Genomic DNA, 27,830 nt, shown 5'->3' on the forward strand with positions numbered 1-27,830 from the left:
ACAGTTCAAACAGATGTATAAGGCTGAAGTTTAGCTTCTTATAAAAAAATAACCCAAACAAGGAGTAGGATGAACACAATAATGACAGTTCTTCCTTACTGCCTAAGCATAGCATTAATTGCAATGCAGATGGAAATTTGGCAGCTGTTAGCATGTGCTCTTTGCATCCCTACTTATGAAACTGTAAACCAAGCACCTGCACACCAACAAGGAGATTTAACTCAATTCTAAACAGCTGCAACATAAATAAGCCTTAAGCCTGAAAAAGTCTTGGTACCGCTTCACAACTCACCCGATTTCCATGAGCTAAGTAACCCTCTTTTCTTCTGTATTGTGTTCTACAGTTACAAAGCACAAGGGAAGAAATACTACCATCATGTTAACAAAATTAAGTAAAAAAAAAAGTGCAAATCTTGAATAAATTAATTACCAGACAACATTGCTGTGCTATGGAGCTGGAGCTATCAAGTCTTAAGAAGTTATAGCACTAGTGTTCTGCTTTAGCATGTACATGGTTTTCCTGAGTGGTAACAGTCTCATGCCTTTCAGGGGACTGCTACTTTGAACTGGGACCACTCTGAACCATTTGTAAAACAGTTTACAAACTCCTTAACTGCAACTAACACAGTTAGGAAAGGGCAACTGTTTTGCATGGCAATCATGGCAGGTCTCATTTTCCCAGCGTATAAGCTGACAAGGACGCAGGTTCCCAGCTGGGGGAAAACAAACCAACACCCACCTCCCACCCTCAAAACCCAAAAAACCCCTCCAAACCCTCACTCTGTAGGATGGCAGTAGGTTTTTCAGAAAGGCAACATCTCTTACCTCCTCATGAACTATGGCTCTCACTGCAGCCCTTCTGTTCCATCACCCTCAGAATGCCTCTCCGCCTTTTAAACACACAGAGTTCAGGAGCGCTGGCCCTTCCCTCCATACAGGAGCTCCACTGGAGCGGGTGGGTATCATGTTCTGCGTTCCAAAACAAAATGAACCTCTGAGCTACAGATTCCGCATCTACCACTTTTTTCCCTTCCATCTACCATGTGTTACACAGGTGTTCATTTTGTTCATTTAGAGTGAACAGGGCTGGTTGAGCTGTAGAACTAAACTACTGCTTTTGAAATGAGGTTTACTTTAGAAGTTCTCAAAATATATCATGCTTTCAGTTTAAGCATCCCCTTACTGGACTGCTTCCAAGGACTAAAGCTTGTGTACTTTCCCATCTTACTTGGGTGAATATTTTGGTTTGCTTCCAATGGATTGATTTCTGAGAAGAAATCTCTTCCTGCAACACAACTGACAGCTGTATACTCATCCTAACAGACAAACAGAAAAATAAGTATCAAGAGAGGCCACCTCTTCAAAACACTGCATCTTTTTCTTAAATCTGACACATATGGCTATCCTTTTGAAAGGAAAGAGGTAAACTTGTTTTCCATTTTGGAGATGAAAGTCTACAAATACACACACCTGTATACTCACCTGAACGTCTTTCCTTCATGTCTGGGTCCATCATGCCAGGTCCACCCAGGGATTCAGGAGCTCTCAACAGTATCTCCTTCTCTGTCTCACTACAGCGTCTCATTATCGGCACTGCTGAAAGTCCCTTCGCAGTGTGTCCAGCTGTCACTCACGACATAGTGGTGAATTTTAAGTACATTAACAAGATGTTAATGATAATGGCATTTATACAACTCATTTGCCTCCTACTCAGGCTGCCAGTTTTCCTTTTCATTACCATTTGTCCTTTCCGTCTGCCTTACAGCATCTGAACGGACACGTGAGCAGGAATTCCACAGCCAGTTTCGTACAGCATGTATCTACTGGCTGAAAGAAGTCTAGACATACTTGATTCATGAAAAAGTATGAAGCTTAGCTGTAAGGAGAACTACAGCTGGCTGCTCCGAGATGAGCTAGCAGGATGAAGTGTTTCCAAAATAATAGGAGATGGACAGAGATGATAGATGTTTCAGTTACAATGACCACTGTTGAGCAAAATCTGAAATTATGACCTAAATGGTCACTGTAGAACCATTCTTGGAGAATTGCTTCTCCATTCCACTTGTCAAGTAATGCAGAAAGAGAATTTAGATTTTACATCAGTTGTAAAGTCAGTTCGAGTATTAAATTTAAGTAATTTTAAAATCTTGAAGATCAAAGCAGATCCCATCAGTATCTTTCACACTTGAGAAAAACGGGTAACTTTTGAGCTAGTTCAAAGACAGCTAGACAGAATTTGCATTTAAAAAAATTTATTTAGACATCTGTTGCTCTTAAATTACAAAAGTTAAAAAGAGCACGCAGTGCACTGACACACTACTTATTACTTCTAAAGCTGTTTTAAGACGTAAGGTGGCTTCTTCAAGATAAGACAACTCAGCATGATCCAAATTCAACTATCCACTTCTCATATTTCTCAATGTCCGCAGCAGATACAGATTTAGAAACTTTCTTCAAAGCTATTTCAAAGTCTTCCATAGTTGTTGGCATGTGCATTTCATCTCGGGAAAGGTTTCTTATTTCTTCTGGTGTCAAGCCTTCAATACGCCTTCTCATAGCCATCAACGATGCATCTCTATTAAGGATGCAAAAACACCCCAAAAAGTTAATCAATATAGGATGACAAGTTCAGTTGTTTGAAAGGTTCAACATTAAGCTGTTGCATTCAACAACGTGCAATAAAGAATAGTAAACTTCTACAGCAAGATCTCCAAGTGCTTGTACAACCTCCAATACCATGCTATCCGTATTTTTTAAACATGGATTTATCCTCACTGGATCTTTGAATAGCTACTATTTACAGGCTAGGCAAAAGAGGTAAAGACTAACTGGTTTATCTAATGCCACTGCATGCCTATGAGTACCTGCTGTTTATAGTATTTTTAAATAGGAACAAGGCAGAGTAATGGTTTCACTCCTACATATAGAAGTGGCTGCAATGTTTTGAATGTTTCCTGGTCCAAATAGGAGGCCCACTTTAGACAGAGACAGTACCTACCTCCAACCTATAAATTCACAGCTAAATGTTAAACTACAAAATCTGTTCAGCCCATGGCTCCTCAAACTTCTGGCCTCAATAAGCATTAAGTGTCTTTACAAGTGTGTCATTTTCTTGCTGCATTAAGTTTGCATTTGGATTTCCAACAGTAATCTCAGTAGCAGCAGGTGACGAGCTGGTGAGGCGATAAATGGGTAACACTGAAAGACTAAAGTTCCTGCTAATTCATTCTTATATAGCTTAAAATAAGAAAATGCTACTTATTTTGTCTAGCAGTAAAAAAGATGGAAGGGTAATCCTGGCAATATCACAACAGTATCATACCATATTGGTAGGTGAGAATCCAAAGAGAAGAACTTATACATTGTCTTCTAGGAGGATTTAGAAAGGTGTTTTCAGCATATTCTGTTTCAGTTCTACCCCCTCCACCCAAAGGAAACCATAACTGACAGACTTCATGGATTTACTAAATAATTGTTAACAACTAGAATGCATAATACAATAACTGGAATTTCAGAACAACCCAAGAAAATTGCCTTTTAAACTCCATCTTAGTCATATATCACCACGCTTTGCTGTTCTGTCATCATTTGTGAACTAAAAGCCTGTGTAACACAATGGGGGGGCAGGGGGCAGGAAATGGGGGGAAGCATCCCATGCATCTAATGGCCTCCAGACAGCAGTTCACCAAAAAAAAAAAAAAAAAAAAAAAGCCACAACAAAAACAACCCAACCAAACAAAAAACACCCACCATACCCCAACACACCCACAAAATTGAAGTGCAGCTGCCGCTACTTTCTCCTGTAAAGTCATTTTGCTGACAGTCATTCCAACACCAACTCTTAGTGCTTCCCCAAATGCACCCTTAGTGCCTGGAGGAGCACCAAAGCTATATTCAAAAAATAAGCAGCCACACACTGGAACACGCAGCAGGGGTCAGTTCCATTCCAAAAGCCTTTCAACCTTCACAGTCTGCTCAAAACGATTCAAAGTCAGTTCATACTCACATCTAATATGCAGTTTAGATGGATTTAACATTTCCTGAATGTCTTTATTTTAAAGTTTCACCTTCATTTTCCATAGTTATATTCTGACTGGTTTTCACTCTGGCTCAGCAAACTTTGGATTTCCCCTCAAATTCTTTAAGGTAGGAGAATAATTGGAGCAAACAAGAGTTCTTGGCTCACTTTTTCTTAAGTTTTGCTTGTGTCACTAGCAAGGACTGTTACAGTCTACAAGTTTGAACTTCACTGTGCTTATATACTGTATGTCTGAACCATACAAAAGCACTTTTAAATCAGCCATACGTCTTTTTGTCTCAATTGAAATTAAACAATCATGTTTACAATCTGTTTTTCCTGATACCATTAACAAAGTGTAAATACACAGGCTAGTACGAGTACTTTCTTACTAATTTCAAATCATGAACACCCAAACCCCAGTTCGCCTGGATTTCTGGTTGCTGCCACCTCAGTCATCTCTAAGGGAACTGCCACAAATGAAAGACTCAAGTGGTTCTTTGTGGGGTTTTTTGCTTTTGCTTTGGTTTTTTAATAGTATTTGTACAAATGGACTTTGATTAAAAAATAAAAAGCAGCAGTGTGTGTGTGTATATATATGTATGTGTGTGTGTATACATATATATACACATGAAATTCACTCAAAAACATTACAAGTATTCTGACTTTTAAACAAGTGTATTGGTATCCAGTATAAAATTAATTACAAACAACGAACACCGAACAGACCAGAGGAGACAAACTACAGCTAAAATGCACAAAGCAGCAGGCCAAATAAACTCTCTTTCATATCACATCAACCTATTAGCACAAACTCCTTTCAAAGCACAAACACCAAGACCGAGCAAAAGAACACCACAAATTCATCTCACAAACCTACAAATGAAACAAATCTGTTCAATGCTGACACAGAGCAACTAACATACCACTTTTTTCCCAGACACTGTGTAAGGATTGTTCAGGAAATAGTACTGAGCCTCCAAACTCTTAGTTGAGCCTTAAGGGACCCTGCTGATAGAGCCTTCGGTGGCAGTTTTGCATACAGGTGCATTCATCCCTGTGGCACAGCATATTGTCCTCTCACTTGTGCTGACACGTGTTTGCAGAGCGGCATTAGGAATCAAGGCAAGAAATGGATCTGCATTTGAGTAAAGCGATGAGATGTTTTTAATCCAGAACAGTTCTCTTACCCTGTTCAAAGTACAGGCCCACAACAGTTGCGCTGGCACAACTTGGAGCTCAAGCCTCACACTGCCACACTTTCGTGCTGCCTCCAAAGCCTGAAAGCATGGTTACACAGCTGCTTATTAGATGACAACAGCCTCTTAAGAAGTTTTGGTTCTTTGTCTCTTACTGCCGATCCCATAATTTGCCACCGCTGCAACTGTGCCAGTGCAAATCTTTAGATGTAAACCAGATGACTGGTATTAGTCTCAAAAGATCCATCCTTTCCTTCCCTTTTCAATTTTTGAAAGAAAAGATTGAGGGATGGGTTAGAAGGTATTTTTAGTCAATTATTTCAGGAATCTTGGTTACAGAATAGGCCCACGAATGATGGTATGCAAACAGTACTGAGGAAAAGGGGAGATGGAGGAGGTAGAAGAAAACCTAAGTCAGCCTCATCGCTAAAGCCAACGTGCTGAGTACACAGCTCTCATACTGTCACACAACATGGTATATACCTTTTCTGTGTCATGGAGGAAGAACACGCCGCATTTTTACTTTAGTTATTCTGGCCTCTGCCACTATCACCTCTTACACATGGATGTTCTGCTGAAGTAGCACAACCTCAGTGGAATGACTGCAACTCTACAAGTTAAAGTCTACCATCCTGTGCATATTCCTCACGCAAGGAATTTGGTGTACATGAAAGAACGTGAAATTTTACCTAAATCACAGCCTGTTTAGATTACTATGTTGCAATGGCTCTTCATCATTATAATATGAAAATATCAAATGGAAATGTAGGTAAATATTTAAGGTAGTGTTTCACCTTTCAGCCATACATAGAAGACAACTTACAGTCTGTTTTACCCAACAACTTTAATGATGTAAATTAGTTACTTTACAAACAGTTTTCGCAGAGTTTGTAGCAGTAGTAATACAAATGTTAACATACCTGCATACGTTGGTAATGTCTGCACCTGAATAACCCTCCATTTTCTCAGCTATATTTGCAAGGTCAACATCATCAGCCAGTTCCAGCTCTCGCAAATTTATTCTCAGGAGTTCCTCTCTACCTTTTGCTAATCAGAGAACAGAAAATTGAGTCTATACAACTTGCTTTCTGAAGATAAATAATGAATTGAAGAAGGATAAGAGGGAAGAATGAGAAAAAGGACACTGTAGTTGCTACAAAGGTAAATGTTCAATGTTTAGATTTTACCTGGTCCTGAATTCATACATGAATTTACATACCTGTATCAATTAGATTTTTAAACCAGGTGATCAGAACTAAAGAAATATTGATAAAGTTTAGTCTTTTCAACCACTCCTCTCCCCAAGTTTTCATACCTGATGGTAAAGGAATGTAAATTCTCTTTTCTAGTCTCCGTCTCAGGGCTTCATCAATATCCCAAGGAAAATTAGTAGCAGCAAGTACCATGACCATCTTGGAAGGATCATCATTTTCAGTAGCCCCTCCAACACCTGCATTGGAGAAAAGAAAGTAAAATGTACATGTTTTGTGAAATTTCATGTATTGATAGAACAATATCCACAACTCTATAATATTAAAGCAGCTACTCTATTGCATTTTAGCGAATCCAAGTGCAATAGAATCACTAAGAGCAACAGAAGTCAGTTTTTCATCTGTATAACAGCCTGCAAGCAAGAATGGAGACTCAGTTTAATTAGAAGCAGTGGCATAGGCCACTGCTCAGGTCAGGAAGTTCCTCTCTATCATGGCTGGAACGCTTTTACAGCAGAGTTGTTTGTATTTCTGTCATTACAGTCTTTGAATTTTCACATCAATGTCCTGTAACAGCATGTGAGGAAAAACAAAACAACCCCCCAAAACCACCACCACACCAAAGAACAGACACCCATGCCCTGCCCCCCCAACATTATTCACCAACAGCCATGCAAAAGCAGCATTACTCTCCTACAAAGTTTCTTCACTTCTGAATTCAGGCCAAACGTTTCACATCCACAGGTAGACACCTACAAACTGCTGAAGTGAATGTTTAAATTTGGTAGACTGAATCACAACTTCTCAGAGGCAGAGAGAACACCTCAGTCTCTACTGTGAAACTGCTGCTGTATGAAGAAGTTCATTTCATTAAACTTGCTGCCCTCTGCATTTACTGTTTTTGCTTATAATCATAGGGTTGGGCTGTGGAATAGCCATTGCTCCTAGTCTGCCTGAAAATTTGCATATAAAACACCATTTATGAACAGTCAAGTAGAAGGACTTCAAATAGTTGTTACTAATAGAAATAGCTTATATACATACTTGAGTTATGAGAACAGTATTACAACTCTGCTGCTATTTAAAGTCAAACATAAAAGGGTATCAACATCAGAGAACCAGAAATAAATATACAAATCTTCTGACTCATAGAATTCTATCACAAATTACTCCATAGATGAGCACTTTTCAGTTGCTCCTTTCCTTCTCCCTGCTCAGAGTATAAAAAGGATGCCTCTATGGCAACTTTGCACAGTGTTACCTACTTTTAAACTTGGTTAATACTTCACATATCAACAAAATAGCTGCAATGAACTCAATGTTTTAAAAAGAAAACTCTCCCAACCACTTCTATAAAAAAAATTGCCTTCATTTTTTATTTTTATCTTGGGGGGGGGGAGGGGGGAGGATCCCAAAGAAGTTAAGTGTAACGATTGCCTTTAAAGTTTAAATTGGAAGAGGTGACAGTTCTTTTAAACCACTTTTTACTTGGTTTTGGAGAAGTAAGCGATATGCTAGGTAAAGACTGAGAGGAGCATTTAATACTTTTTTTCTTCTGCAGTTCTGAAATCTTGTATTTTCCACTGAATCTTCATTATTCTGGACCAGTAATATAAGGTTATTGCTCAGATGCTAAAAGATTGTTAAGTTATTGCCATCTTTTTTCCTTCCACACTGGCAGTTGGAAGTGTATTTGTATCTTTTAATCCCAATTTTATGTAAGGCTTTCAAACAAATTGCTTCTGGAGAATGAAGGGGTTTTTTTGGCTTTTTGGTTGGGTTTTTTTTTTCCCTCCCTCAAGATTCCTGCAGTCCAGCACTTCCCAGTGATCAGGTTATTTACCATCCATCTGAACTAGCAGTTCTGCCTTCACACGTCGGCTAGCTTCATGCTCCTCTGAAGTTCCCCTGCGACTACAGATGGAGTCTATCTCATCAATAAATATAGTTGTCGGGGCATAAAATCGAGCCTAAAGAAAGCAAAAGATAAAACAGAAACTGAAATGGGAGTCTACTCACATTTAAGAGAAAGCAGCATATTCAGAGCTGAATAATGACACATTTATCCCAAAGAATCAGCTCGTAAGTATCAAACAATACCTAACCTTCCCTCTCTTTGACCATTGCACACAACTATAGAGCAGCTGTGCATTCATTAATAACATTTGAGCAGAACAGTTTCTGGTGAAGTCCTATAATTGCTAGGGTTATAAACAAACATTTAGTAAGCTAAAGGCAGTTTCACACATTAGGAATAACATTTTAACTGTGGAAGTCATCACAGAATGCCTGAATAAGAGCCCAGTTAAAGCTAAGATGAATGTTAGGCTAGGACACCATGATATGGAACCTGTCCAAGAGACAGGTCAACTGCAAAATAACTCTAACCTTTCTGAAAACAAGAGAGGTCAAACACAAGGATCTGCAACAATAAAAGCTATTGTCCTACAGCAGTTGAGATGCTGTCCACTGTGTATATGCATTTTTGATCAATAGGCATATCAACTCATTTAATACGATCAAACTATATTGCAAAAAATCTTTTATTTCCTGACTTTTCTGCTACTGTAATTGCAACTCTGCTGCCCCCTTCAGTACTGGGCACTTCAAACACTGCATGCAAACCTGGTAACATGAAAAAAAGACTACATGTTCTGAGCCAATTTCAAGTGTTATGTGTTCTGAAGCCAGCTACAGTTTGGAAGTCCACTTATTTTAAGCACAAACAAACAAAAAACCACCCACAACAACAAAACGTGCACAGCCTAAGTAGGGTTCTCACCCAGAAAGCAATTAGATTTTATCTCCAGTTTTATATTCAAGTATGTTCTACAGCACTCATCAGCTTATAGCAAGCTACCTCCAATGTAACAAGCTAACCCTGAAAATAAAGATGACCTGATTTTTCAGTTTTTATAAAGCTATTTAGGAATAACCAGATCTTGAATGTACATGGCCAAATCAGAAGGTCCTAAAGCGTTTGAAGCTTGGAGAGCTGTTTATGTATGCTATGAGTTCTACATTTTGGTAAGGTTTCATTATTCCAGAAGTAATTCTACTTCATTATCTCACTATTTATGTTCAAAAACTTCAATCACCATTTCAAACAGCAGACGAACAAGTTTCTCAGATTCTCCTCTGTATTTTGAGGTAAGTGTGGAAGAAGAAACATTGAAAAAAGTAGTCTTGCATTCAGTGGCTACAGCTTTTGCCAGGAGGGTCTTTCCAGTACCAGGAGGACCAACCATCAGCACACCCTATTAAAATGAAAAATAACCACTTTTAGGGCAAGAATCAAAACAGAGACAATTTCACAGTTTGTTTAATAGTGTAATATTAAAGTACTAGATGTAAACTTTCCCTTGAAAAGTTATTCAAAGGTAAGTAATTAATTGCTACTGCTTACTTGCAACAATATAGTTGCAGGCAGTGAATTTATGTGTAACATCTTTATTTTGTTAGTACTATTTACCATAAATTTTGTAACTAAAAAGTGGAAAGAATTTATATAAAACTGTAAACCGCCTGAAATTTCTTGTTCCACCAAGATACAATCTCAGAATCTTACTTTTATGATCACAGGATCAGATTTTTTCATACCTTCCATGGTCTTCTAATTCCCTTAAAAAACTCTGGCATCCACATTGGTAAAACTACAGCTTCTTTAAGCAGCTTTTTGGCTTCTACTAAATCAGCAATGTCATCCCTGACAAAAAAAAAAAAAAAAAAAAAGTGTTTGACAGATTCAGAGAGGCTTCAAAAGAATCAGTCCACAGCTCAAAACAATATGCAAGTAAACTTGATTGTTATGTAATGGCTCTTCCATAATTCAGGAAATGAGTTGGATTTATTTATGTTCTAGTGGCAAAAGCCTACAACTACAGTTGACATCTGGCTAGTAGACTCCAGCTGGATGCAAAAGCAAAGAGACACACATTAACTATTTCACTAGAGCACTGTTGTTCTTATTCACAGAAAGTATAAGCAGAATAAGGCAAGTTGGTTAAACTTATGCTAGTTACAGATGATGCTTTCTTCTTTTGCCAATATGTTGGCTGTCCCTGAAACGTGAATACCATCTTTCATTGTTAGAAGAAAAATTTACTGAAGGCTAGTAAATGGAGCTGAATTAAAAAGAATTTTTAGAATTCTTTTTCAGAGTTACAAATGTATTAATTCTTAGACACCTTATAGGCTGGTCTTATTTTCCTGAGGGTAACTCTCAGGGCATTCCACTTAACAGCATGTGCCCAAGTAATATTTTCATTTCAAAATATATCTATATGAAGAATTAGTTTCAAATCTGAAGTTGTAATTTAAGATTCAATATAAAAACTGAAACATATATTTATATATGAAACTGAAATACATGACAGTTACATGCATACCAAGTTGTCTGTGGGATTGTTCAGGTTTTTTTTAAAGCCTACTTTATTTGCCAAAAGGTTTTTGCTAATTTAATCCTCACAAAATCACCTAAGCTTGGAAACATTTGGAACACAAAACCCCCTTTGTATAAGGTTTAATATTTAACATGTTTATGTAAAGGTACTGACACGTGGTTATACTTTACACTGGCGGTTACATCACATCCAGCAAGATTTCAAATGGTTCCTATATTGACATAACTTCTTTGTTAATTGGTTTTCTATCTTCGTATGCCCTGGGTAGCAAAACAGGTTTTTAAATGAAGAGACACTGGCAGACACTAGAATTTTATACGTTGCAAAAAAGTACCTCAAAAATCGATTTCAGGACTCTTAGAACTAAGTTTGAGCAGCTTTGTATGGTCAGGTTGGACAGGGCTTTGAGCAACCTGATATAGCATGCCCCCCCAACGGCAGGGGGTTGGACTAGCTGATCTTTCAAGGTCCCTTCCAACCCAAACTATTCTATGAATCTATAGGTGGAAAAACACAAAATATAAAAATACTCAACTACACAAGAAGTTTAGTTGCCTATTTAATGAGTAAAGAAAACCTGTAGGTACTTCTTATATGCAAGCATATGCTAAAATACTTAATTCTTGTCCTGTTGCATAAGAGGAAAAAGAAACAACTCAGAAAGACTGGCAGCAGTATTCAAACTTACCATCGAATGTTGGGATTCTGAGAAATTATATCTCTTTCCAAAGCTTCTACTAAATCTTTATCATATCCAGTACTATCAAATTTCTTTGGTTCAGACTCTGAAATCTCAGGTGTGGATTTGTTCTACATATAAAGGATATAACAACATAAATACATAACAACGGTTATGCTACTAATGGATTTTTATAACAATTCCACAATAGCATCATATTTCTAGAAGAGGGCAACATAAACCAGCATGAAAATTATGAAGCATCCATATTACTGCTGCACTGCAGGATCTATGTGGTTCACCAAGACTTGTGTACTGCCCTGGTCCCATTTCCTTCTCTCCAAAGGCAGCCTATTGTACTGATGCAGTTTCTTTGCTTTAGTAGGTAATCAAAACTGCACACACCTATCCCAGTCTAACAGTGTTCACCTTCTCCCAGGGAAATCAAAAACTGAGACAGTAGCTGGGTAGGGGGAAATCATGAGACTGAATCAGAAAGTGTCACACTGAGCTAGGGTGTCTCAAATATATATCTCAAATATATATGAGACACAAAAAAAATTAAGCAGGACTTCCATATGTAGGACGAGCAAAGGTGATCTGCAGGAAGACCACAGAAGTACAAAAGAGCTCACTGACTGATACAGAAGCATAGACAAGAACAGCAGAGAAGCAGCTCTGCAGCAGAGCAGAAGCAAAGAAGCTACGCAGTTGAAGGGGCTCAAACAGCAGAGACCATGCAACTGAAAGGAAATAAAATGCACTAGACATACCCCGTTTTTTTAACACACTTAACAGCAAGCACTGGTGATGACAGAACAACTGTAAAAAAGAAAAAAGACCTATCCTGTCTCTGTGTGTGCATATCCTTAGCGAGAGAGGATTATCATTCAAAGACAATGTAATTTAGCTCTTAATAAAAGGAGTAGCTTACATAGCTAAACAATTCCACCCTTGTAGTTTATGCTATTTCCACAGGCCATGACATCTTGCCATATCATAAGGTTGCTGAAGCTCACAAACTCTATTACATGGATATTTGATTTATTCAGACTCTGGAAAACTATGAATTTAGTGTCTTCAGTATGATCTCTTACTCTGGTCATCAGCTAAATTTATGGAGACCAGAGCACAAGCAAAAATTAAAGCACTCTGACTGCAAAGACTAGATCATAGATCATTCTCTCTCATGAAGTATGTTGGGGTTTTGTTTGCTTTAAACTGAAAATAGTCCGGAGCTAATACCAGATCTCAACAACAAAAAAAAGTTTAAAAAGGTAAAAAGTAAAGGTCCCCTTTAAGATTAAATAAATCTTGAAATGCTTTGGAACAGGCAAGTCAATCTCAGTCTAAGATATGGGAAAGCAATTAAAGAACCCACAAGGACATCCACATTTGAATGAGCGCCATTAGGCTCGGTTTCAGTAATTCAGTGATATAATTTTAAACAACTATCTCCAAGTTGCAATAAACAAGCCCACATTTACCAGATCATTTCCTCCAGATGAGGGTTTGGGGATTTTTTTTTTTTTTTTTTTTTAATTAATCCGTAACCAAGACTGTCCGTAAAGCAAAGATACCTTACAAGGTGAGATACAAATCAGCATGCTGACTTTGAACAGAAGAAACACTTTATAGGCATCTAATTTTATAATACACTCAATATTAAGAAAGCAAGACTGAATTTCTCAACTTCACTAAGTTACTTGCAAGTTTACCTTTTCCTCTTTTCCTTTATTTTGCTGATCCTTTTTTTCCCGGCTGCGGACCACCTTCCCTTTATCATTGGGATTTCGAGAGGATGGACGGTGAGGGCCTCTGACAGCTGCACTTCCACGATTATTGTGACCTCTGCAATCACTGCATGGAGCAGACTGACGTTTTCTGGGTCCTGGCGAAGGTCTAATTAGTTGTAACATATGCAAAAAGCCTCAGTGTAAAGTCACTGGTGAGCACTACATAACCAAATCAAGTGGTTACAAACTGAAAAGCCATTTTGCTCAAGACAAAAATCTGCATGTCAGAAACAAGACAGACATTTTTAGATAGTCACTAAAAATCCATTTTCCCTTTGCCAAAAGCTCAGGGCTCATTTGCTTAAAACAAGCTTCTTGCTTTGTATATTTAATAAATAAAAGTAATCCTAGTATTATGGAGCTGGGGGGGGGGGCACAAACAAAACCAAAAAACCGAATGTATTTTCTCCTTATCACAATGGTCCTCACTCTCCTACCCAAAGAAATGTAAAGGTTTCTTGGGAATTACAGTTTTATTTTCACTTCCTAGGAAAGAAAATGTGTATGTGAGGCCTCCAGTTGTTTGAAACTACACTACTTTTAGAAGCACATATTGAATAAACCAGTATCGTGACTGGTATTATGGATTTTGTTTTTAAAATTCAGTTTCTTCCCCATACAAATCCGTTACGCTCACAGATATACTTTTTCCATGGGCCTTCCTAAATTCCAGCATTAATAAGCTATCAGTCAAGCTTAAGTTCAGGGATATTTCTTGACAACAGAAAATGGAAGATCCTGATTTGGAGACCATCTACTAGAACTAGAAGATATGTTTTGACACATCATTCAAGATATATCAGGATCCAGCACCTTCATAAAAGTTGTCTTTAATTGATTCACAGCAGCAAGTTTGTCAGAACTGTACATATCTCTTCAGGGTGAAATGCCTATTAGGCAACATGAATATGCTAATTATAAGATCATGAGTGTTGAAGTCTTTTCACTCTCCAAATGGAATATCTACCAACCTATACTTCTATTTATGAACACCTAGCCACCTCTGAATTCTACCCCAAAGCTCAAAATAAAGGAATAATGTGATTACACATCTAATTTCATAGAATCATAGAATGGTTTGGGTTGGAAGGGACCCTCAGAGATCATCTAGCCCAACCCCCCTGCAGTGAGCAGGGACAGCTTTAACCAGATCAGGTTGCTCAGAGCCCCGTCCAACCTGACCTTGGATCTTTCCAGGGATGGGGCCTCCACTACCTCTCTGGGCAACCCACTCCAGTGCTTCACCACCCCCATTGCAAAAAATTTCTTCCTTATATCCAGTCTAAATCTATCCTCCTTTAGTTTAAATCTATTCCTCCTTGTCCTGTCACAATAGGCCTTGCTAAAAAGATTGCCCCCATCCTTCCTATAGGTCCCCTTTAAGTACTGAAAGGCTGCAATAAAGTCTCCCCGCAGCCTTCTCCTCTGCAGGCTGAACAACCCCAGCTCTCTCAGCCTGCCCTTGTAGGAGAGGTGCTCCAGCCCTTGGATCATTTTGGTGGCCCTCCTCTGGACCTGCTCCAACAGGTCCATGTCCTTCTTGTGCTGAGGGCCCCAGAGCTGGACGCAGTACTCCAGGTGGGGTCTCACCAGAGCAGAGTAGAGGGGCAGAATCACCTCCCTCGACCTGCTGGCCACGCTGCTTTTGATGCAGCCCAGGATACGGTTGGCTTTCTGGGCCGCAAGCGCACATTGTTGGCTCATGTCCAGCTTTTCATCCACCAGTACCCCCAAGTCCTTCTCCACGGGGCTGCTCTCAACCCCTTCATCCCTCAGCCTGTATTGATATCGGGGGTTGCCCCATCCCAGGTGCAGGACCTTGCACTTGGCCTTGTTGAACCTCATGCAGTTCATGCAGGCCCACCTCTCCACCTCAATTTGTGAGTTCTGCTATTTCTGTATAGGAATTACTCAATACTTCACCAGCTGGCAAGACAAATGGAACAGGAATAGTTCTCTCAAGTCTTTTTCTTTTTAGAAACATGAGTTTGTGTATCTCTTCTCTAGAAAGCTTCAAAGTGTTAGGAAAGTTCTACCTCCCAGGCTCTATTCTTCCAGAAGGTTTGAATGAAATTGGCTGGCAGTGTTCATTATTATGAAAGTTATTAAATGAGATAAACAGAAACAGTGTGATCAGACAAGACCCATTTCTTTCAGAAAGCAGGCTTAAAATAAATCAATTAAAAAAAATGTAAAAATGTACCCGTAAAGACTGAAGTTACCCATCTGTGAGAAATAGCTTCTAAGTTCAAAGCCTCAAAGAACAGTTTGAGAGCACAGCTAAGCTGATCTAATAATCACTTTCTGTCAAAATGCACAGTCCCATGTGTGCTGTCATGCACTCCTGTTCCCTCCTTCGTGGTACCACTGGCATGTGTTAGAACCTCCAATTAACCAGTTCAGATAGCTAACCTCAGGAAAAAAAACAACAACAAAAATGAAACAAACTAAAAGCCAAACCAAAAAAACCCCACACTAGGCCCAAAAAACAGTGTCTTTTTTGCCAGTTTAGCATCCTGAGCCAGCTAATCAACACCAACGAGGACAAAAGTCAAAAAAAACCCAGGCAGCTGTGGAGGGCAGGACTATCCTTTCAGGAGCAGCAACATTGTCAAACCACGCCACAAGGCCTTGGTTTCACCAGGTTTAACCCAGCATAATTCAAAACTACTTCTGAAATAAGCAGGCTTGCCGGCAGCTGCTTGTTCCCACCCCTTCCCTTGAGTTTACGCTAGCCCAACTGACCAGTTCATGAAGGAGATCAGGGAACCACCTTGCTACACAAAAGAAACTGAGCTTGGACACTTCTAGATTTTACTGTTATTCTGATAATACTTCTTCATCCTTTTCATATCAGCTACATGCAGAATCATTTTAAAGTTGATGAGAAGATCAGTTCAGGAATACAGCTGGGCTTCCATGGAATAACAAGTTTATCTTAAGTCAGGGTGGGGGGGAAAGCTTGACATTAGTCAAGCCTATATAAGACAAAAGCCCCAGAATATTCTGAAGTAGGCTGCCTCAAAATGACACCTCCTTCACCACAAACAGTGGCAAGCTGCTGGTGTAAGTGTTACACATCTAAGTTCTAGGACAAAAATTACACAGGAACAGGCTGAAGTCAAAGCACACTTTGCCCTGATAAACGTTAATTTAGGTCTTCAGGTTTCCTCTTACCTACGTTCAGCAGGTACTGGCAAAGACCAGACTTCTGCATCATGAGCTGGTAATTCTTGCTGTGAAGCTTTCAATGGAGTACTGTCTAGTTTAAAACTCTCTAGTGTTTTCATTATATCTTTCACATGCTTAGCTTCCACACTTATCTCCTGCCAAACCTGATTTAAAAAAAAAAAAAAGTAGATTAAGCACATTGCAAATAAGTTTGTAACAGTCCTCTGTTCAAGCCCATGTAAAGCCTGGATGGATTCCACAAGATTTCACAAGCTACCTGATTCTACTTCAATAGACAAGAATAACGCACATCAGATATTAAGGAGGCTTTTCTGCCTTCCTCAGCACACTTAAAGAACAAACAAATAGATTTTGGATTTAACACCAAAGAGACTTTTAACAAATTTTGCATATTAAACAAGTACGACAGAAAAGAGCGCAACCTAATAATGAAAAAAAAAAAAGATGGTTTGTGCTAAGGATAAATTAACATGGTAGCTACAACTCAGTTTCTATTAAGAATCTATAAGTCACACTACTAAAACACTGAGAGGGAAGTAAGACTATTCAAAATGACACCAGCCTAAAAAACTTTAGCATAACAGGAACACTTATCAGCAAGAAGCTGACAAGCCAGGCAGTGCACTGGCTCCCCACGGCTGTGTTCCATTGCCTGTTTTGTCATTGTCAGCGCAAGAAGTCATAAAGACGACTTAAATAAGTCTATATAACAACAAAAAAGCCTATATATAATAGCACTACAGTTTATCAGAGAATGGTGTAAGTATTTTTATACTTTTGTTTACCATAAGATAGGCAATTTTTGCTACTTTAATGCTTTTCCCTCAAAATGTCCCAGAAAAGTGCTATTTACCTGTTGCCATTTCTGCTGCAGATACGTATCTCTGACAGAGTAGAGGTACTTATTCATTTGGTCAAGAACTCCCTGGTAGTAGACCATCGCAGAGTCATAATTTCCCAGTAAGGCATATTCACGGGCCAGCTTTACATTCTCACTGATCATAACAAGGCTCATGTTCAACATGAAGCTGAAAAAAATAGGAAATATTAAGGGGAAAAAAAAAAAACCTCCCAGGACAAATTTTTGCAACCATTTTCATATGCTCATTACATTATTTGGCATATCAAAATATAGAAGCTGGAAATATACTGGTTAGAAAAAGGTCCTAGAACAAATGTCATCCATATAAAGAGATAATTGTTTCTTCATAGAATTGTTTCATGCAATGGAGATTCTGTTGAGAAGGGTATACAGGATATGTAGATTTAAATGCACCGTTGCAAGTCACAATCGTATACTCTCCTTCCCTGTTTATTCTATTGTGAGATAAATTGGTGTTTTACTGTTAGCACTACAACATTGTCCACACTACAATGGCCCGCAGTTTAAAAAAAAACCCAGCAAACAATAAACCAAAGCCCTTCTTCCAGATGCATTAAGTTTTGTTAATTTTTTTGTATTAATGTTCCATGCATACAAGTTTAACAGTCTGATTTTGCCTCATGGAGAATACTATTTCTCTATTTGTTTGTTTTTACAGTTCTTCAGTTTTATTTATTGTTTCTTCAAAACAAATATCTGTCTTCCATGTACAGTTTGCACCTCCCTATCACCTTCATTTTTACACTTAAGAGATTCTTGAAAAACCTTGAGGCTACTAAGTTATCACTGAATGGTACGGAAAGGCCACAATTAAACATTTAGTGTGTAGCTACCCGCTTTATTTAACATATTGTTCAAACCATGCTACTTTTCCCCACCAGTGGGTTGGTTTTTTTTTTTTTGAGCAAACATCATGGACTGTGACCACTTCCACTTTGTAGCATCAGCAGAATCTGCACTTTTAGATTAAAATAGCACAGAATTATTATTTATACAAATACAGCAATAAGTAGAAGCAGTAGACTTACTCTTTACGGTACAGCCACTGTCCATATAGCAGTCATCCTATGTTCTTATCCATTACGTATACATCCCATCCCCCTGTCTCCACTTTTTCTGTCTCTTGGTCACCAAGAATTTCCCCACTCTTCTCCTAATTTCCTAGAACCAAGCACAGAAAACACTGAAATAAGCAAATAAACATGCCTGCAAGAGAGCTGTCTTGCTCTCATTTCAGTACCTGTACCCAGTACCAGTAAGAAGCAATCACAGACAAGCAATTACAGCTAAGCCCTGGGATGAAGCATACTTGATACAGATCAACTATTTAAAGAATGTAAGAGGTACTAAACTCACATGCGCAATAAACAGACTTAAGACTGAACACATTTCAAGACCAGGTCACGGTCAAATTGGATGCGTTATTAGAGGTTTCAGAAGCCACACTTTACACACACCAGACAATCTACTGCTAAAATATTAGCTCCGCAGAGTAAAGAGGAGCTGGTAAGTATAAATCAAACATTTTAAGACTTCCACTCCTTCTGTCCCCTTCCCAGGTACCATTATGCACAGACACACAGCTGATCCATGCCTGAGCCAACATCCTCTTTTTTCCTTCGTTGCTCTTCCTTCCCTAGTTTTCCTTGAAGCAGAGAGCTGCTGTGAAAAGTTTCAGCCCAAACAGCAAAACTCTGGCGGCAGCAGAGCTGAAGACAGGCCTCTGACAGCCCACACCCATCCACACAGAAAGGACCCATGGGGTTGAGTCTGGAAACCTGCTATCATATGAACCTGCACTATATAATCTCACTCTGGCCAGAGAGTCGCTGAGCTGGCCAAAATGATGTCCACAAGCTGATATAGTTAATGTGACCAGCAACTACAAAGACTACCACATCCCAGTCTAATTAGGCTTTGGAGACACAGTTTGACTTGGGAGTTTTGTTGTTTTTTACCTCAGGAGAAAAAGCCAGAAGATGTTTGTCAACTGCTGTATGGATCATCACAGAGATATTACCAAAGTTTTCCCTGCTATATTTAGGAGCAAGCTTTTCCACTCCTGCTCATCCTACCAGATACACCTGTTTGCCTGTCCTGAGAATTCAAACCGATGACTAACACTACTGAAATCACAAGTTGAGCAAGATGCTAATAAACATTTTAAAAATCAAGTAATAGCACGTTACTAAAGCCAAACTAGACTTTCAAACACAGAGAGAAGTCACAGATAACTTTTTTTTTTTAATGCTGAATAGTGTAGAGCGATCCAAGCAGAACAGCAATTCTGTTTAAATATCCAGGGGGAAAAAAAGCTTGTAAGGGTTGTTTACAACTGGAAATGTGAAAATAGCAAGAATCAGAAAAAACCTAAAGAGGCTAAGGTAGAAAGATATGAAAGCTTGGGACCAAAATGACAGTATTGCACATAACAGAAGAGTAAATGTGATTTTCAGGTGAGAGAAGACAGAGAAAGGAAGGACAGAAAGCGGAAACAGACACAGAAGAAGAATGAGCTAACATCTCACATGGGGTTGGGGGGAGAGGGGAAGAAGGTGCTCACTTATAAATTTATGTTTCCAGCATAACCAAAAGTACTAATTCCAACAAAAATCCAGGAATCCATGTGTTTCATCAGTGGTACTGAAAATGCAAAAGAATTTAGTTTAAACTAGAAAACTAGTTTAATTTGTTGCTTCGTGTTGAGTCATAAGAGCAGAAGAGCTTGAAGTGGCTTCCAAATACAAGGCTTTTGTGTATAAGTGGGGAAGAAAAAGCTGCTGGCTCTGCTTATGCCTGGACATGCCACTGCTGCTGCCGCTTGAATACAAGCAGTGTGGGAGCTGATACACTAATGCGAGTCTACAGGCTTACTGCACCTGTAACTGAAGATGCTGAAGCAGTTCTAAGACAGGGTAAAAAATGGAGTTAAGAGTACTAATCTGAAACCAGATTAAAGTTGGTAGCAGAAAGTCATAGTAGACAGTGGCAGCTCAAAGTAGGGTGTAAGACACATGTGGGAGAGGTGTGAGTATGCACAAATCCAGAGTTAAACCAGACCTGAAGGAATTAAAAAAAAAAAGATGACAACAAAACTAATCCTGCAACACTTAATAATTTTTAAAGTATTTACAAATACCTAGTACTAGCACGTAACAGGATGTCAAAGCAGCACAGCTGCACTTATCAGCTATGACCTTTCCATGAATCGTGCCCAGTGAAGTTATCTATGTTGCAACAGCAACTGAAATAGTAATGAGCTTGTAAAGTTTACAGCAAACAGGATATAAGGAAAATAACCTAAGCACTTTGTCTTCCAAGTTTAATTCTACACTGTGTACAAACACACACACTTCACAATATTCTTCACACAGAATACTCACTCTCTACAGTAGCTGTGAGTATATATGGTTCCCTGAAATTAACACAATAGAAACCCACCCAATTAACTTGTAACAGCCAAGAGCAGCGAGGGCTGAAACCTAACAAAGGTTTGAGATACCTACAGCTTTTGAGAATGAGGTTTTGGAACTTATTTTTACATTTTATTTCAAAAATAACAGCCTGACCACCATCAAGAAAACACTTGGGATAAAGTCATGGTGGAAAACATGATGTAGGGAATTATCATAAGGAACAGCTATAAGTAATTTCTGCTCGCGTTCATGCATTAGAATTTGGGAAGCTGTAACTGAACACAACAGCAATCCTGTTTCACAAAGAAATCCCCCCCAACTTTAAAAAAATAAAAGAAGAAATTGATATGCAGGGAGGGAAGGTTAAAGTTGGAGTCTATCAGTTACTATGGGGGTCCCATCAGCTACTCTGCTGACACAGAGAACAGTACAAGCCATACAAGGAAAATACTTCCAAAGAATCCTGCAGTCCGACCTTAATGTTTGGACTAAGCCAAAGCCTGAATTTTGGCAGACTGTACATGTTTCCATTATTTCAGCCTGTATAAGGCTCTGACATCAAAGTAACCATGTAAAATTCAGAAAGTTCTCTCAGCAAGCTAGAAGAGAAAAAAACCCTAAAGTAATAGCTTTCAGGAATCATTTGCTACTGATCACCGTGGCCTGTGATTGGACTGCATCACCTCCTAACTTCCTTCCAGCTTTAATACTCCTCTTCATAACATCCACTCCTAGCAACATTTGGTATCAACAAGCTATTGTGTTAATTACTTGGGAAACAGAAGAGTTGCCAGACTTACTGGATACTAAACAAACTGGTTCTCATCCACTTATTGTATTTAACAGTAACGGTAGCAAAAGAGAAACCACCAGCAACAACTAACATAAGCATACTTAGTTGTTTATGCAAAAAAAAAAAAAAAAAACCAACCAAAAACCATTAGGTAGGTAGATACACTGTTAGCAGATGATTTTATGTTTTCAAGGCTAAACCTTTCAAAAGACTGAAAAAAAAATCATATTACTCCCCATTTCACGGGGGTTGGCATTCTTTTAGACAGTCAATGTTAAATTAGCAAGTTTCTCAGAAAATTTAAAAGGGTCTGCAGCAGAATGGATATCTAGAATTGATACCTACTGCTTTTCTCTGTCTGGAGAGAAAACTAGCATAATTGCAAAAAGCTTACTTCATAAAGGAAAAAAAAAAAAAAAAAAGGGTGGAGGGGGAAGGGAGAAGTAGGAATCAAAGCTCAGTGTTTGAACTGGTGCCACTGCCGCGTAACACAGCAGCCCAGCTAGCCCAGCTCCCCGGGGCCAGGGTGCCGAGCAGCCACACAGCCGCCTTTCCACGACTTTAGGGATGGCCACAGCGATGCCCCGTGCGGCTCCGAGCACGTGTAAGCCACAGCAGTGACATCAGACCGCCGAGCACGGTGTTCATGGTCACGGGGTGTCACGACAGCAATGACCGCGACGACTCACGCTCTCCAAAGCGGCGCCCCAGTCCCTGGGCCGCGGGACAGAGGAGCCGAAACTCTCCTTCCTCCCGCCCGGGCGGAGAGGTGCCCGGCTCCCCTCGGCTCCTTCCTCCCGCCCGGGCGGAGAGGCGCCCGGCTCCCCTCAGGGCGGCCCTCGGCTCCTTCCTCCCGCCCGGGCGGAGAGGCGCCCGGCTCCCCTCAGGGCGGCCCTCGGCTCCTTCCTCCCGCCCGGGCGGAGAGGCGCCCGGCTCCCCTCAGGGCGGCCCTCGGCTCCTTCCTCCCGCCCGGGCGAAGAGGCGCCCGGCTCCCCTCAGGGCGGCCCACACCACGCCGGGGGCGGGCTTCGCCCCTCGCCTCAGGCCGAGCGGAGCGGGGGGCACCCCGCGACGGCCACATCGGGGGCGGAGGACGGACAGCCTGGCCGCCGTAAGGAGGGAAAATACCTGGCGTCGCTTGCTCCTCTCCAGAGCTCGGCCCCACCGCGGCAGCAGCTCCCAGCAGCCACGACCCCTCCGCTTCTGCTTCCTCCTCCAGCGGCGTTAACGCCTCCCCGGCCTTGCCCGCCTCCTCCCGCCGCCGGCGGCAGCAGTTTGAAGGCAAATCCGGCTGCGTCACTTCCAGCCCGGCGAGGCGGCGTCCTGTGTGACGGGGTCACCCAAGCGAGCCGATAACGCGTTGGCGTCTGCTTAAGCGTTATTGCTGACAGCGATAACCTGTGTTTTTTCTTTGTTTGTTTTTTAAATTTTTAAGGAAAAAGACAGGGGGAAGGGGGAAAAAAAGAACGCGCAACTGCATTGGCCGGGAATCGAACCCGGGCCTCCCGCGTGGCAGGCGAGAATTCTACCACTGAACCACCAATGCCGGTGCGAGAAGCATCCCGCGCCTGCGTCAGTCGAAGGTCACAAGGGGCAGACTGCGCCTGCGCCGCCGCGCGCTTTCAAACGGTCGCGGCGGGGCGGGCCCGCCCCGCCGCGACCGTTTGAAAGCGCGCGGCGGCGATTGAGGGGGGCAGCCCTGTTGAAGGGGGATTAAATTTCTCCCCAGAGGCGCTGAAACGCAAGGATACCTTGGCCGCCTTTAGGAATTGCAGTCGCGTTAGAAACGTTGCTGTGAAAGAGTGTTGGATTCCCCCCCCCCCCCCCCCCCAACGTATTTAACGTAGGACTGCGGCGGGAAGTTGGTACGTCTCGCCACAGGGGTAACCTGACAGCAGCACACGAGAGGCCCGAGAGCACAGATGGGCCGAAAAAAGGCAAGTTTATACCTCCAAGGAGGAAAGATGCGGTATGGTGAGGCATCAGGTGCTACCAGCACAGACTGGGCCTGCCACGGCGGACAGCGGGCTGAGCAGAAGGAGGATCAATCTGTGAAGAGGGGCTTCATTCGGCTATTTCCTTCCCATACTTTGCAAAGATGGGTTTTGTCTAGTGAGGAGCATGTATCTTTTTTTTTTCTGCACACATTCATTGCTTGGGGGCTGTCTCCAGCTCTTCAGACGGTTATAAAAGGTGTTCTGGGAAACAAAACGCGTCATGTACTACAGGGCTTAGGAAAACCAGATCCTGAGCTCAGTAAGCCACAGAAAACTGTTCTTGAGTATGGTGTCCCTGATGGAGCAGTAACTTAGTGCCCATCTAAACAGACTCAGCTGCTTAGCTTCAAACAGGATCTAAAGGTCGGTCACCATGCAGCAGGCTTATGATAGTCCATTAGGGTCAACTCAGAAGACCTGCAGCACTGCAGAGTCTTTTAATTAAGTTTATCACACACATTCTTACCCTTCTGCTCTTACTTTTTTACCCATTTAACATTGTTAAATTGGCAACTTTAGTCTATCCCTTTAATGTCTGAATTTAAAACAATCATTTCTACATTACTTCAGCTATAAGATAAAGCAAGCTGTTGATGAGTTTTTAAAATTCTAAGTGTTACTGTATCACTTGGTTGATTACAGCTGGAGGGACTACCCTTCTTCTGTTTATAGGTTGCTAATGAATGAAAAATGGTGCTGTACTTCCACTTCTCTCCCAAACCAAAGTAAAATAATTAGGACATAATAGTGTCTCTGCAGTAAGACACTGGTTTCTGCATCAGCAGTTTGAGATGTGCACTTGAAGAAGCAGACTTTCTCAAAGACAACTTCCCCTCCTAATAAACACGAAAGCTGTGATTTGTTGTTGTAACTCCCTTAAGAGAAGGAATAGCTCCATGGTACCTAATGTACGAGTAATAAATAACTAAAGCTTTAATTATTTTTATGAAAGAGGTAGCAAAGGACAGAGAAAGAGCACCAATAAATGGAACTCTTGAACATCAAAATGTGTATTTCTGAGAACAGGTTACAAACATGAGGTAACTGCTAAGTACAATAACATTTCTGCTATTAAACATATGCAACCTTTTGTTAATCAGTGGAGCTGTTGCAGTGTAAAGGGGACTCAGAGGAGAGGGGTGTGAAGGAGAAGGGAAGAAAAATAAAAGCATTTGGGCAACTAATGTTTACATTTCATATTTGATCAGCCAAAACAAGAATTTGATTTTCACTTCTTATGAAGATTCATTGCATTTTTTATTACCCCAGCAGGTGTTACACTACAGAAACCGATTCTGAGAAAACAGAAACTGTTTCTAAAACTCAGAAGGAATGTCACCAATTACTGGTAGCTGATAATTCAGTTAGGCCGTTCACAAGTGCTGGAATTCTTTCACTTATTCTGAAGTAACTTTAAAGTAAGTGTCAGTGCAACCATCCACTCACATCCCCTAGGTCAAATATGCACGCTGCTCTAACAGTTCAGTCAGCAGGGGCATGGAAGCCTCAGCTCCTCAACTATCGGGTGCGGACAGACAAACAGCAAGTCTGGCGCTCCTGCACAGACACTCTGGGGTACCGACCAGGAAATTCAGCGCACAAGATGCACCTTCTTTTCATACAGAGATCAGCGGACTCAGCGATTATGGTCCAAGCCACCCCCATGTAACCCTATAAAACGCAAACGTACCAGTAAGCATTCGTAGAGCACATACCACACATGTAGCTAGACTACAGCTATGTGGAGACCTGGCAAAAAGGGATGCATGCCCGTGTTGTGACAGCGACAAGTACACAATACTCAAAAGACTGTGAGATAACGCAAGATTGTTAAGTTTACTAACTAGGCACGTAATAAATGAATAATTTGCTTAAGCGGAATTGTGCGGTGGTCTATGTATTTAATTGGAGGATCCAAAAGAACTGACAGTCAGAAAGATATTTATAATACAAAAAAGACATTATATATACACATATACACACATGGAATATATCTATATATATCTATATAGATATACACAAATCGGTAAACTTGAATAGCGCCTTTATCGAGAGCATCTTAAGGCATTCAAACATTTTACTACGACACTGACCCTATTTATTATCTTTTTGCTTTGGCTGAATTAAAGCAAACAGATTAAAGGTCTGATGTGAAACACCAAAGACGTCTGAAACCAAAGCCTAATTGTATCGTGGGTGACAGCAGCATCGTCTAAGAACCCACCCACTGCACTGTCTATTAGCTGAATAATATTAAAAGGAGTCTAAATAAATCATTCCCACTCACAGCTTTGCAACAGCAGAAGATAACGTCAGTCTCAGAGAGACTTTCTAGCCATATATTCTATAGATTCTATTACAAATTGAGGATAGAAAAGATACAGCAAGAGGGCCTGCCCTAGGATAGAATGCCACTGAATATCAAATAGTATTTACAGTACAGTTATGGGATTATAGAACATTTTATAAATACAATTAGTATGTGTACAAGGGCACATAAAAGAGAAATTTATTTTCATGCTTTACAAAGTGAAAGTAACCTGAACTAAAACTTACTGCAGAATTCCACAGCTGCTGGTTAGGAGCTTCTCTTCTCAACTGCCTGTACAAACCCAATCCCCATCACAGGTCACCAGTGAAATACCCATGTTTTAAGCAGCAGCTTTGAAGAATCTCAATAGACTCTGAATCATGAAACGTGACGTTTCAAAACATGGGTAAGACATAGCATGTTGGAGTTGTGACAACATTTACGCATAACTAACTTTCTCAGAGAACTTGGACTGTAACACACTGCATTTTTGCAAGGAAATATATAATACTGCAGCATATAGGTGGCAAAATTCAAGCAAGGTACATTACAACTTCTAACACAAAATAACAGAAAAAGCCAGAAGCATCTACCGAATTCTAAAGATGTGAGCTCTTCCTATATTTGTTTAGAATGGTAAAATAATATTTAATATTTCAGTACTTGCACATGTCCTTAAAAGATCAATAATTTCCTTTAATAAAAGCAGTTAGTTTTGCTTGTATAGAACCATGGTGCCTTTACAGACTTTTTTTTTTTTTTTTAAACCACATTGGCTGAAGACCAGTTATAGCATGAAACAGGAATATTACATAATACAATGCAGGCAGAGGAGAAATATATTCAGATAAAAAGGCAATTTTAACAGTCAACATAATGAAGAACTGACATTATTTTCTCTGCACACTTCACAAATGGTAAGGCAGGCTTGATTAAATTACCTTTAACCAGTAATATATTATACTTTACTCCAAGACAAGTAGACCAGTTTTACTGGGATACTTACTATGAAGGAGGATAATCTTTAAAGGTTTATTTACATGGAAAACAATCTTTTTTACATAATACATAAAATGGAGTAGTTATACACTGCAGCCATTTTATAATATTTAAGCTAAATGAAATGAATGTTAAAAACTATATCAACAGCTGTGGAACAGGCAGACAGAACGTGAACTGTTTTACTAAGCTACAAACCCATTTTCATTATAGAAAGTAACTAACTACCTGCTTGAGAAAAGAAAACAATTTTTTATAACCATCTTCTAACCACTATAAGCACTTCACAGTAGAGGGGCGAACTTCCACAAATGTTTTCTCCCGTGACAAAGTCCGTTTAAGAAGCTCCCGTGCTGCCAACCCTCTTTACTGCAGTTCACTCCTTCCTCAGTTATGCCAATATAAATCATTTTTTGGACCACAGCGGGAACTGGATCCCTCAAATGAACACGCTTACGAGAAACAAGCCTCCAAACACTGAACACCGGGCAGTTTTTTCACTGATCCAGCATTCGGCACAGCACTATATGCAGTTGCACTGGCACAGAGACACTGAACTGGAGCACAGAAAGGGAAGCGCAGAAGAATTTCTTAAACCAGCTTGGTGAGAAAAGTAAACTACTAACTGGCATTTGCTGCGAGAACAGCTATGAACACCAATTTCACGATGTTTAGATAGACACAATGCCAGTACAATGACACAAATAATAACTTAAGAAAGCAGTAATGCTTACAGGCACATTATTAGATTATCCACTGGAATTCAATTCCAAGGAGGAGGAAATGTTTTAAGAGACATGAAGTTTACTAAAAATAGTGCATTTTCTTTACCACTGCGCTAGCCTCAGGAGAAAGGAGGAGAGAGAGAGAGAAAAACAACATAATTCTTTCTGCCTCTCACCTGTAACTCCCGGTCCCAGGGAAGCTGCTTAG

General features: G+C 40.2%; 1 protein-coding gene and 1 non-coding gene across 4 annotated transcripts; both read right to left on the minus strand.

Annotated features, from left to right (window-relative positions):
* Window positions 1-1,490: 1,490 nt before the first annotated feature.
* Window positions 1,491-22,822, minus strand: KATNA1 (katanin catalytic subunit A1). 3 transcript variants are annotated; one of them, XM_075707274.1, is made up of 12 exons: window positions 22,719-22,822; window positions 18,410-18,542; window positions 17,352-17,526; window positions 16,484-16,641; window positions 13,229-13,412; window positions 11,520-11,641; window positions 10,029-10,134; window positions 9,527-9,685; window positions 8,272-8,398; window positions 6,533-6,667; window positions 6,138-6,264; window positions 1,491-2,575 (listed from the first exon to the last, which is right to left on the minus strand). In XM_075707274.1, exons 3-12 carry the CDS (start codon window positions 17,520-17,522, stop codon window positions 2,377-2,379), a joined length of 1,488 nt encoding a protein of 495 aa, XP_075563389.1. In that variant the 5' UTR covers window positions 17,523-17,526; window positions 18,410-18,542; window positions 22,719-22,822; the 3' UTR covers window positions 1,491-2,376. The 3 variants fall into 3 exon arrangements, with proteins under 3 accessions (XP_075563389.1, XP_075563390.1, XP_075563391.1); XM_075707275.1 differs by lacking the exon at window positions 18,410-18,542; XM_075707276.1 differs by lacking the exons at window positions 17,352-17,526; window positions 18,410-18,542; window positions 22,719-22,822 and having other exon boundaries at window positions 13,229-13,401; window positions 16,484-16,575.
* Window positions 22,823-23,065: 243 nt separating this feature from the next.
* Window positions 23,066-23,136, minus strand: TRNAG-GCC (transfer RNA glycine (anticodon GCC)). Its single transcript has one exon. It is a non-coding gene; the product is annotated as a tRNA-Gly (tRNA).
* Window positions 23,137-27,830: the final 4,694 nt, after the last annotated feature.

This window comes from Pelecanus crispus, chromosome 3 (assembly GCF_030463565.1).
Source record: "Pelecanus crispus isolate bPelCri1 chromosome 3, bPelCri1.pri, whole genome shotgun sequence".
Taxonomy (NCBI): Eukaryota; Metazoa; Chordata; class Aves; order Pelecaniformes; family Pelecanidae; genus Pelecanus; species Pelecanus crispus.